The following is a 12,859-nucleotide window of genomic DNA, read 5'->3' on the forward strand; positions in this document are numbered from 1 at the left end:
GAGGATCAAATGAGATAACACTGGCAATGTAGTAATAAATACTTATTTCCTTCCTTCCTTTCTTACAACCATGGGTGCCAAGCACTATAAATATCATCGCTGCTTAAACAGGCGAGAAAGCTGATGCTCAGAGAGATTGTGACTTTTCCAAAGTCATAGTTCCAAAGAACGCTGAGGTCCAGGGTTCAAACCCAATGGCCCAAGTCCAAAACACAAAGCATTACCCTGCTGCCTGTAGTGATGTTCATTTACATTTGATAAGAGACCAGACACATCTTCCTAGCCAGGGACTATAACTCCTGTAAACTTGTGTGGCTCAAAGAGTCAGCACTGACTAATACTATACAGTCATCATGCATTTGTCAACTTTATGAATAGACACTAGCCTGTTGTTCAGGGCAAGTAACCAGCTATAGTTCCAGGAGTACTGTAGTTTAGTGGAATAAGTCGCAGGATTTGTTCTTGAGCTATTAATAGCTCATATTCATATGATCTATTAACAATAACAGTAATAATCATGATAATGACATGTAGCTTTTTCTGCAGCATTGATATATCACATCCCTGATAGGATATGATTGGTGGTGGTCAGAGACTTCTATTACTCATCCTGCCACTATGACCTTTGTCACAGGCATCTTTCTTTCATGTGGAGTATGAGCGTGAAGGTGGAAGTTGGCATTCCACCCTGAAGAATTGTTGTAGCAAGTGAAACATTATGGTTGATAGTGGCCTACCTTCTTGTTTCAAGGAGGTTGTAAGGCAGGGAACAGGTGTGTTGCACATGGAAGCAAAATAAATGAAACAAAATGTAGTGACATGTAGAGAAATGAAACAATACTATAAAGTCATTCATCAAACCATCAGGTTAGGGTAGGAATCATTTTGCTTATAAAAATTACATAACACCAAAGATGAAGATCATAGGATATCACTGGACTATGGACGGGAAAGGACCTCAAAGGTCATCTAATTAACAGGTTCTTAATCTGAGGTCTCTAAACTTTTTTTTTATATTTTGATAAGTATATTTTAATATAACTGATTTTCTTTCTTATCCTGTGTAGTTAATTTTATACATTTAAAAAGAATATCCTGAGAAAGGATACATAGACTTCACCAGACTGCCAAAAGGGTCCTTGACACAAAAAAGGATAAGAATCTTTGATTTTGTCCAACCCTCTCATTTTCCTGAATAAAGAACTGAGACCCAGAGAGTAGGAGTGACTTGGCCATGGTTAAACAAGTTATAAATAGCATGGCAGACACTGAATAAAATAGAGCGTTCAGAAAGAGGGAAAACTGTTAGATCTCTTTGAGTACTTGGTAAAGGTAGAAATTTTAGTCACTTCCCTCTCCCCAGAATAAATTGTAGTAAAGGTCTCATATTTTTTTAAGTTGCACAATGGATTCCTAGCCACTACACAATTCAGTGGGCTATCTAAGGATATGTTTAACTGTGAATAAATCACCATACAAATTCATTTCAAACAGGTTCTTTTTAAATGGTTCTTTAAAAAGTTGTTTTTACATTCCCTTCCTTCCTTTCTTCCTTTTTTCCTTTCTCTCTCACTCATTAAATTTTTTATAATTCCAAATTTTCTCTTTCCTTCTGGTCTATTTTCCACACATTGAGAAGGCAAACAATATGTTAATCATTATACATGTGAAGTCATGCAAAACATATTTCCATATTAGTCATGTTTTAATGGTATTTCTGAAGGGGTAGAAGTTTTTTTGGAATTGGAAGATTTCCTTAAAGGAGTCAGCCTGGTGTTGTTAAAAACAAGGCCTTTATTATTGGGTGGAGAAGGTTAAGGTTAGAAATTTAACCAAAGTTGAATAAGGAATGAGGGTATAGGACAAGGGTGAGGAACCTGTGGACTCGAGGCCACATGTGGCCCCTCTAGGTCCTCAAATGTGGCTCTTTGACTGAATCCAAACATCATAGAACAAATCCTTTTATTAAGGGGATTTCGTTAAGGGAATTCTTAAGGGGATTTGTTCTGTGAAGTTTGGATTCAGTGAAGGGGCCGCAATTGAGAATCTAGAGGGCCATATGTGGCCTTGGATCTGCAAGTTCTCCACCCCTGGCTATAAGTGAAAGAGATTCAGGACAAATACTATATCCAGATCTCAGAAACCAGAGAGAGGGAGACCACTACACCTGGGTGGCAGTCCCTGGAGGGCACGAGCTCCATATACATGCATCTTAGTCAGTGGAGGGGTATTGATTGTAAGGCTTAAGGGTGTGAAGAATTTCAAGCCATAGCTGGAGGAAGTAGGGATGCTGTGGGTTTGGATGGTGGTGGAAGATCTTGAGAGAGTAATGCAGTTTATAGATGGGGGCATGGGGGGTGGCTAGGGCTCACTCAAATGATTGTTTTCCTGCCTCTGATATCAGACAGAGGGAGGTGCCAATGTTGTGTTTTTTTAAAAAATATATATGTAGTGAGAGTTCCCAAGCAAGAGTCTGAAGAGAAGCTTGAACCTTGTGGCACTCAAGAAGATCCCTCAAGCCAGAGGTTTTTTTTTTTTTTTTAAGTAGCACACAGGAAGCAAAAGTGATTGGGGACTGGAGCCCTTTAAGAAACACTTGTGTTGGTCCTGCAGTGGGGATGAAACATTAATCTGGAGGATGGTAGCGGATTGAGAGAGGTCAGTGGCAGATATAAGAACATTGTGTTCTCTTTGGTGGATTCAGATTCCTGTAGCCACAAGGCAGAGATAACAGAGACCAAGAGCTCCGAAAACAAGCCAAGTCAGGCTTTGGCTAGGAGAGGTTAAAAGTGTTATCTACTGGGAAGGGAGGGTAACACCAATGGGGGGGGAGGGGGATAGGTGTTAGGGAAATGAGGAGATGCTAATTTAACCAACAGTTCAATCAAAAAACATTCTTAGTGCTTCTAAAGTAGGAGATGGACATACAAAGATGAATAACAACACAGCACCTGTTCTCAGGGAGATTATAGTCGAGTAAGGAGATGATATATGCCAGCAAATCACTACAATGCAAGTTTGAAAATTAGTAAGTAGGGACAGCTAGGTGTCACAGTGAGTAGAGCACAGGGCCTGGAGTCAGGAGGACCTGAGTTCAAATCCAGCTTCAGACACTTGTCACCTTTATTAGCTGTGTGATCTTGGGCAAGTCACTTAACCCCAATTGCTCTGCCTCCCTCCCTCCCCCCCCCCCAAAAAAAAAAGAAAGAAAAAAAGAAAATTAGTAAATGCATACCAGAGACCAAAATAGCTTGAGAATTTGAAGGAGGATATGATCCCTTGGGGTGAGGGGCAAATATAAGAAAGCTTCATGGAAGAAGGGTCATCTTTCTGGATTAGCAGACAAACTGGGGAAAATTTTTTACAGCTAGGAATAGACCATGGGATAGCTTGTGTAGGGAGAGTCAGACTAAGCCATTTATACACGTGGGCAAAGTCTGACAACCAAAAGTGACCCTTGCTAGAGCTCCTGAATATGGAAAAACAGTGGTTGCCTATGGTCTACCCTTGGAAACTGCAAAGATATGCAGTTATATGTACAAAATATATGCAAAGATAGAAGATTAAGAGATAAGATAAGGTTAGATTAAAAGAGGATTAATTACTTAGGATTTTGTACTTCTAACTAACTTCCAGAAGGATCTGATGTAGCTTAAAACTAAAAGCAAAATTTAGGGCCATTAGGGATAAAAAAATAAAAAAGAAGGGGGAAATAGAGCTCTTACCTTGTGGTTCTGTGAACTTGGTTTTTTTTAAATTTTGATAACTATTTCAATATAATTGATTTGTAATCTTATTGATTGTATTTTATGTATTTAAAAATAGTATTCTGAGAAGGCTTCACAGATGCCAATGAGACCCTAAAAATGTTAAGACCCTCTCATCTAAGCGGAACAGACAGAATGGCTATTAACAGGTATATGAGATGATCTAATTATTCCAGGTGGGCACTGAATTTAGCTCTAAATTTCCTGGAAGGATTGGCAACAAAAAAACCCCTATAGTCATATAAATTATATTTTATGACCATAACCATATGTGGTACGAACAAGGAAAAAAAACCCACATTAAACAAATTTTGCTGACACTCAAAAGCTTTATGACTATGGACAAAGTCCTTAAAAAACAAAAAACAAAAACCGAAAACCCCCAACTTTTTTTCTCAGCTAATAAGCATTCATTTTTCCTCCTTCCTATCTTTACCTTTTTTCTTGAAAGAGAAGAAAAATGAGATAACAAATATTCATAAACTGGCAGAACAAAGACCCCCATTGCCCAGGTGCAGAAATGTATGCATCATTCTTTGTCTTGGATCCATCGTCCGTGTCAGGAAGTGAATGATAACCTGCTTCATCATTCCTTTGGAGCTGTGTTTGGTTGTTATACAGAGCAGAATTCTTAAGCCTTCCAAAGTTGCTTGAACAATGTTCTTATTGCTATGTACATTGTTCTTCTGGTTCTATTTTCTTCTCACTACATTAATTCAGTCTTCCCAGGTTTCTCTGAAACCATTGCTTCCATCATTTCTCACAGCTCAATATCCCATTACATTCGTATGCCATAATTTGTTCATTTATTCCCTTAGTTACCAGGTCTTTGCTACTAGTAAAGGAATTTCCATAAATGTTTTTGTATATGTAGGTCCTTTTTCTCTTTCTTTGATTTTTTTGAGATACAGGCCTAGTAGTAGCATCACTGCTAGGCTTTTTCCTTAGCCTTTCTAAAGTCTCAGTTTCTTCATCTGTAAAGTGGGGATAATATTATCTGTCATACCTTACAGGGCTGTTATTAGACTGAAATGCAACATGTGTAAGGTGTTCTGCAAATTGTAAAACATTATGAAAATGTTAGTGTTATTATATACCTATGATACATAATTATACAGTATTATATTAATGATATAATAATATACTGATAATACTATGTTAATATCTTAATAATGCAATATCACTGTTATATGTTATTATATATTATAAACATGAATTATTATTTTACCCCCAAAATGCTCACTGTCATCCTTAAAAAGAAAACCTCAAGAAAGGATTTATTCAGTTATTTAGTTATTTTTTTTTCCGAACTATAACCATCAGTAAAATTCAGAAACACTAAAAAATACAAACTAGAACTAAAACCCAGTGTATACACAAAACCGTAAACTTCAATTATTGGTTTCTTTGAAAAAATATGTATGTTCATTCACTTTAATAAGAAAGGGAAAAACTTCTGTTTAAAAACAAGCAATTTCTGAGAAAGATTTAGAGATTTAAGCGGACCGAAAGTTCAGTCTGAGTCAGCAGTGTAAAGCAGCTGAAGCAGCTAACTCAGTCTTAGGCACCATTCTGAGGGGCAGGAATGGGGAGGTGACAGCGTCACTGCACGCCTTTGTCAGACTTCATTTGGAGCCTTATGTTGGGCTTTCTGAATGCCCTAGTTTAAGAAGGACAGAGTCCAGAGGAAGGCAACCAGAATGGTGAAGGGCCTTGAATCCGTGTCATATCAGTCATTCGGAAACATTTATTAAGCACCAACTATGTACCAGGCAAGGCAGCTAGGTGGTGCAGTGAATAGAGCACCAGACCTGAAGTCAGGAAGACTCATCTTTCTGAGTTCAAATCTGGCCTCAGATACTTCCTAGCTGTGTGACCGTGGGCAAGTCACTTAACCCTATTTGCCTTAGTTTTCTCGTCTGTAAAATGAGCTGGAGAAGGAAATGGCAAACCACTCCAATACCTTTGCCAAGAAAGCCCCAAGTGGGGCCATGAAGAGTCAGACACAACTGAAAGGACCAAACAACAACAACAACAACATAGGCCAGGCACTGGGCTAAGCATTGGGATGACAAACACAGAAAAGAAAGACAGTTTCTGCCCTCAAGAAGCTTACAATCTAATGGGAGAAGGAACACACCAAAGGAAGCCTAAAAGGGGGGAATGGGGGCAGGAGAGAAGGTACCTGGCTGGGGGTGGAGGGAGGGTTGGAGGAGTCCAAAGGGTTCCAGAGAGTCGAAAAATTGAGGATGTTGAATTGGAGAAACTGAAGGTGTTTAGCTTGGAGAAGAGAAGACACAGAAGGGATGCGAAAGGGTCTGAAGTCAATGACAGTGATTATCAGGTAGAATTTCCAGATGAATGTCATGGAATACCTAGATGGCTATGAGATTACTAATGTAGTGATCAGGGCACGGATTATTAGATTTGCATTAAAAAAGCTCAGTATTCATCCCTTGTTTTATTCACTGAAAACCAAGGTGTGAAACAAGTTATCTAGAATCACATATTGAGTAAGTGGAAGGGCTCCAGGGGTGGGGGAAACTGTGGCCTCGAGTCTGCAGGACCTGGAGGCCACAGGTTCCCCACACCTGCACAACCTACCGACTTACCATACTATTTGTTGCACTACATAATTTCTTGCTATCACAGAAGGGTTATCTGGACCGCTACTGGAGAGTGTCAATACTTTATTTAGAAAAGAGCTTTGAATTTTTTAAAGCTATTAATTAGGAGTTCTTGAATTTGCCCCCAAGGTTCTGGGCCATATAGATAGGAAGAGAAGACTTTAGTTTGAAAAAACTCTTTAGGGCGGATGTAAAGCTGACTTCTTTGTCCTTAAAAGACTCTCAGCCCTGTGGAATGCCGAATATCAAGAAAAACGGAGGCCAGCGCAATGGACTGATCATGACCCCCACCGCAGCCCCGTGTGATCTTGGGCGGGAGCGGGCATCCTGAGAGCCCTTGTCTCTATCTCTCCGGAAGCCTCGCGGAGCACCCGAAGCAGCTGCCATTGGGCACGCAGGCAGGGAGGCAGGACCGAGCTTGGACGTCGACGCGCGGGAGCAGACTCGAGCCAGGAACCGCCATGACCCAATTCAACCAGGGTGTTAAGCAAGGACTCTTAGCGGCGGCCAAGAACAAGATTAACTGCAAATATAACCATCAGGCAGAGAAAGATCTTCGCAACTGGATAGAAGAAGTTACAGGCTTGAGTATTGGGACAGACTTTCAGCGGAGCTTAAAAAATGGCATAATCCTCTGCGATCTTATAAACAAACTACAGCCAGGCTCAGTGAAGGTAGTCAATATATCTTTATTAAATTGGCCTCAGTTGGAGAACGTTAGTAACTTTATTAAAGCCATTCAAGTTTATGGTATGAAGCCACATGACATCTTTGAAGCAAATGATCTTTTTGAGAATAAAAACATGACCCGAGTTCGGTCTACACTGGTAGCTTTAGCAGGTCTGGCTAAAAGAAAAGGATTCCATAAGACAATTGACAGTCACATCCAACGTACAGAAAAACTAGCAAGTTGTTTTGATGGAGAGCTAACAGCTGAGCAAAGTGTAACTGACATGCAGATGGGAACCAGCAGATATGCCAGCCAGGTAGGAATGACTGCCAATGGAACTAGGGACTATCATTATGATCCTCAAATGCAAATGGACAAGCTTTTTGACAGGACAACAGTTGGTCCTCGGATGGATACTGACAAAGGAGCCAGTCTGGCTGAAATGTTAGCACAAGGTAGTGGAAGAGGTATCTATGATCAGAAGCTAACGTTAGGACCAATGGACTGCTCCACCATTTTACCTCAGATGGGTACCAATAGAGTTGCTTCCCAGAAAGGAATGAGTGCCTATGGTCTTGGGCAACAAGTATATAATCCTAAATATTTCTCTGTGCCAATGGAATGTGTAATACCTAATGGAAGCCAAGGAACAGAAACAAATGGGTCTGAAATCAGAGATAGTGATTATCAGGCAGAACTTCCAGATGAAGATCATGGCCAGTATCAAGATGACTATCCAAGAGATAACCAATATTGCAACTGGGGAACTGATGATTAGATTGACATGAAAAAGCTGAGTATTAGTCCATTGTTTTATTCAGTGAAAACCAAGCTAGTCTTATGTAATTTTTATTGTCTTCCTAAAACACTATTATGCGTATTGTACCTAAAAGAAATATTGCTTTATGTACATTCCTTTTTCCTTTCTCTACGTCTTCCCTAAATATGTCTTTCAGTTACATTCTACAATGTAACCAATAATTCTCATATGAAGTAAAAAAAAGGAATATGGTGAAAAGTGGGGTACTCTTGTCCAGCCAGGTCTTTTATTAAAGATCTTTTACTTAAACTGGTGTTTTATGGACCATGTGAAGCTTTTTTTTTAAATTAAGTGTAGTATCTGATTTCGATATGGAAGACTGAAACTTTCAAGCTGATTGTTAAATATGCTTTGCCAACTAAATCTAAGATGCAGCATTTTAGAGATTTAAATATCATTGTTTCTACAGTGTTGTTTGCTCATTTTTAAATAAAGTCATTTTCAATGTGAAATAAAAGAAAACTACAAGTGAATTTTGATGGTCCTTACTAGAAGAAGTTCTGGGGATGAGATTCCATACTCAAACAGGTATTATAATTAAGATCTTAGAGAGGTCTTCATTTCACTTGAATGAACTAACCTGTTGGAAAGGGATATATTAAGATTGATTATTTAAATGTTAGTGAATAAAACCATATAGAGTTCTTTCCTATAGAGTTAGGGTGAACTTGAGATATTGTGTTGGCAAGACCAGCCATCAGAAAAATAGAATGTCAGAACTGAACGGAACCTTAGAAACCAGCTAGTCCAACCCTTTTGTTTTATTGACAAGGAAACTGAATTCCTTCTAGGAGCTCTGTCCTGGGATACCTTTTCTCTTTCTATACTCTCTCTTTGTGACAACATCAGTTAACAGGAATTTTATCATAAGATGACTCACACACCTATTAAGAACAATGTTGCTAGCAGCTGCTGTGGGGCTGTAAGACCAATAACACCAGCATATAGGAGGGCTGCTACCACATGTTCTTTGATCTGCTTTTCTAAGGAAAGCAACTTTAAGAGGTTAACAATCTCACTTTAATTAAACATACACATACCATTCACTTAGTTCAGGGGGAAAAGTCAGCACCCTGAACTTAAGAGAAAACACAAACAGAAATTACAAGCAGAAATTATATAAACAGAGCAAATAAACACCAATCGACAGATAGACTTCTATTTGTCTGACCATAGCAATACATACATAGTTAGCAGAGAGAGAAGCACCAACATCTGGGTTTTCAAAGCTGGGGGTGGGGGGAAGCTTCTTAATGACTGCTCACTCAGAGTCTCCACACCAACACCCTTCCAATGAGTGTGCCCCTAAAGCAAAATGCCAACCTCAGAGCATATATACCCTGTTTAGGGCCCTGGGGCTTAGTGCCTACTTAGCAAAAGGGTGTAGACTTAAGGCTTAGCATACATTGTTTCCAATCAATGACTCTTGATTCAGACTCAAAGGTGCTTGATTGCCTTAGTGCTGAGAAGCACTACAAAATAAAAGACAACAAAAAAGTCCCACCCTGCTTGTCATTACACATCTATATATCTAACTTCAATCTCTCTCCCAAGTTCTAGTCCTGTATTGCTACTAGGCATTTCAAAATGGATGTTCTGTATACATAAAAAGTTCAATATGTCCTAAACAGAACTTGTTATCTTTCCCTAAAACCTTCTCTTCCACCCAGCTTCTCTATTTCTGTTGAGGGGACCAGCATTCTCCTAGTGTCTCAGGTCATAACGGTGGTGTTATCTTTGACTTTGCACTTTCTCTTTGTCCACATAACCAATCATTTGCCAGATCTTGCCATTTTGATTTTCACAAACTTTCTCGCATTTAATCCTTCCTCACTACTCACAGCTTTCTACTCTAGTTCGTGTCCTCATCACCTCTTGCCTGAAAAATTGCAATAATCCCTAACTGTTCTCTTTGCTTTTAGTCTCTCCCCATTCTGATCTATCATCCCCTCAGCTGTCAAAGTGATTTTTCCTTAACTTCAGGTCTGACCATATCATTCCCCTACTCAATAATATCCAGGGACTCCCTGTTTCTTCTAACTTCAAATACAAACTCCCCTCTTTGGCTTTGAAATAAAACTGATCAATAAGCATCTAGCAAATGCCTACTGTGTGCTAGGCATTGGAGGTACAAAGATTGTGTCTGATGCTCAAGGATCAACTAAGTATGGAAAGGTTCATCATCTGAAGGTTTGCTGCTAATTTAATTCATTGGCCATGATGACCCATGATGAAGATTTTTTTAAAGTTAAAATAACAAAATTTTAATGCAGTTTTTGAGGACAAACCAAGGTCCCATGTTTGACCTACAAATGACCCTGCAAAAAACAAAAACAGAAAACCTCAACCAAAAACGCACCTGCAAACCTAAGGAGTCTTTGAAATTAGCTTGGAGAGTTGAAACTAGATTTCTTGGTGTCATGCTTCAAGAAATACGATGTCATGAAGGTTTGGATTATAGTCTGAGAACTCCAGGTTAGGCACAACAAAGAGTACTTAGGTTCATGTCTCAGACCAGATGGTTCTTCACATGGGTCTAAGGCAAATAGCAAGCAAATGGTAAGCAGCTCAGAACCCTCCTTTCTCTGTCTTGGTAGTGGCATTTATTGATGACAGTACACATCTTGAATCTAGGTATTAGTGCTTTGGAGGAACCTTGCTCAACATGGTATTGTTTAGAAATAAAAATAAGAACTGAATCAAAATATGTGCCATTTCAATTTAGTAAAGAACTATGCCTCGATAGAAAATACATAAAGTCATGAATCGTGTTCATGTGTGTGTGTGGCAGCTTCCTTAAGCACAAGAATAGCACCGAGAGAAATGAATTAGCTTCTCTAAGTCTGCTTTTCTATTGGCAAACCTTTTAAGTGATGTCAAATGTCACTATCTCTGAAAGGAGGAAAAGGGTTTATGCTTTCCTCTCACGTAGGCAGAGCCATCTGACTCAATTAACCCTCAACCAGTTGAGTAATTAAACATTAGCCAGTGAGGACTTCCGGTAAGTTGAGCTGGCTGACATGGTTACTGAATATAAATGCCACGTTCTTATGGACCTTAAGAGTTCTTATGCACCTCTGATAACATTTTGAAAATGTAGTGTCTATTCTAAAGTGGAGTAAGAAAGGCTTGGATCTGCAGAGATTCCTAGGATTTAGCCTTTTTGTTCCTCTCCTGATGTAAGGAAATATCACGTGGTTTGGCCTGGGAAGAGACTAAAGGGAAATCCCCTGAAGGAAGGAGAGAGAACAAACTGAGTGGTTGGAGGTGGTAGGTCTTACCCACCTCTAAAAGAGATATTACAAATATATTTACTATTGAGTAGGTAATGGCTATGTGTAGAGTCCATACATCATGACTTCTGGTTTTGTACCTTTGATCTCATTCAGCTTCTGAACCTTTTAAGCCCTTATAGCATTGTTTTGGGCAATAGGTGAGTTGACATAAGAGGAGTCATATCAAGAATGGTATTGATGTGATGGGAAGTAAGAAAATGGTGCAAAGAACCGTGATTAGGATGAGTACTAGGATAAGAGACAGCTAGATGGTTCTATATAGCTAGGAAGGAAGGAGGGGAGGAAGGAAGCAAAGAAGGAAGGAAGAGAGAAAGGAAGGAAGGAAAGGAGGGAGAAAGGAAGGAAGGGAGGGAGGAAGGAAAGAAGGATAGAAGGGAAGAAAAAAGGATCTTTATTTATTTATTATTTTATTTATTATGTGACAGGCACTGAACTGAGTACTTTACAAATGTTATCTGGATTCAGGAAGATGTAAATTTGAATCCTGACTCAGACACTTAAGAGCTGTGTGGCCCTGGACAAGTCAATTAATTTCTCTCAGCCCCAGTTTTCTTAGATGTAAAATAGGAATAATCATAGTACCTACCTCACAGGGTTGTTTTGAGGGTCAAATGAGATGTCATTTTTTTAAGCCTTCACCTTCTATGTAAACATTACCAGTTAGTACATTGGAGAAGACAATATTTTTCTCTGTTTTCAGTATCATTGGTCTAATAGAGTTTAAGAAGCTGTTATGTGCCTTTAATACTGTTTCAATGTCTCACGGGGTCTAAGAGTATTATAGTTGCTATAGTAGAGTTAATGGAAGCTGTAAAAACTACATTTTGTCAGAGTATAGGAAAATGAACGGGTTTAGGCTAGGTTTTTTTAAGTAGGAAGAGAAGAGGAAGGTCATTTAGTTTTGCCCGGCTTAAATAAGCCTAAAATCCTACCTTTTAAGTGAAAAGCATGATAACCTTCAGTGCTGGGATGCTCAGGTATTAATTTTTTAAAGGCCAGTTGCCCATCCGACTGTGTACTTCTGATTCAGGGGACCAGATAGTGACAGTTCTAGAGTCTACAGAATAGCAGTGGTCCCCCCAGCCTCTTTCCCCTTCTCCTTGGGATCCAGTTAAATTCATTAGCTGGAGCCAGAGAAGCAAAGTGTGGGTACTTTTCATGGTTTACAAGGCTGACTGACTTTAATTATTGTGAAAGGTCATGTTACTGCTCATTGGGCGGGCTGCCCATTGTCTCTTATCACTGTTGCAGAAAAGTTAGCTAACAAGCATTTCTTAAGAGCCTCACGCTTGTGTGAAGCACAGTGTTCAATAGAAGGAAAAAAGAAAAGGTTTTTGTTTGTTCTATAACTTAACTCTCTATTTGGGGAAACCAAACTTAGGAGGAGACTGGATAATTCTAAGTACACAATATGTTGCCAACAGAAGAGTTAATAATAGTTAATAATAATTATTAATAATATAGTTAATCACAATAGTTAATAACAATTAATAATAATATAGTTAATTATAATAGTTGATAATTAATAATAACAGTTAATTATAATAGTTAATAACTAATAATTATTAATAATATAGTTAATCACAATAGTTAATAACAATTAATAATAATATAGTTAATTATAACAGTTAATAATAATGATAAGATTATCTCCCATTCATTCATATGCTACTTTAAAG

The 12,859-nt window shown here is 38.7% G+C and overlaps 2 protein-coding genes across 2 annotated transcripts in view; both read left to right on the forward strand.

Annotated features, from left to right (window-relative positions):
• VWA3B (von Willebrand factor A domain containing 3B) overlaps positions 1-12,859 on the forward strand; it is a 223,177-nt gene that overhangs the window by 40,170 nt on the left and 170,148 nt on the right. The window lies entirely within an intron of this gene.
• LOC118840225 (calponin-3-like) lies at positions 6,856-7,842 on the forward strand. Its single transcript, XM_036747720.1, has one exon. It carries the CDS (start codon positions 6,856-6,858, stop codon positions 7,840-7,842), a length of 987 nt encoding a protein of 328 aa, XP_036603615.1.

This window comes from Trichosurus vulpecula, chromosome 2 (assembly GCF_011100635.1).
Source record: "Trichosurus vulpecula isolate mTriVul1 chromosome 2, mTriVul1.pri, whole genome shotgun sequence".
NCBI classification, from domain to species: domain Eukaryota; kingdom Metazoa; phylum Chordata; class Mammalia; order Diprotodontia; family Phalangeridae; genus Trichosurus; species Trichosurus vulpecula.

Coding starts and splice junctions, on each gene's coding strand:
- LOC118840225 (XM_036747720.1), top strand. CDS start 6,856: ATGACCCAATTCAACCAGGGTGTTAAGCAAGGACTCTTAGCGGCGGCC.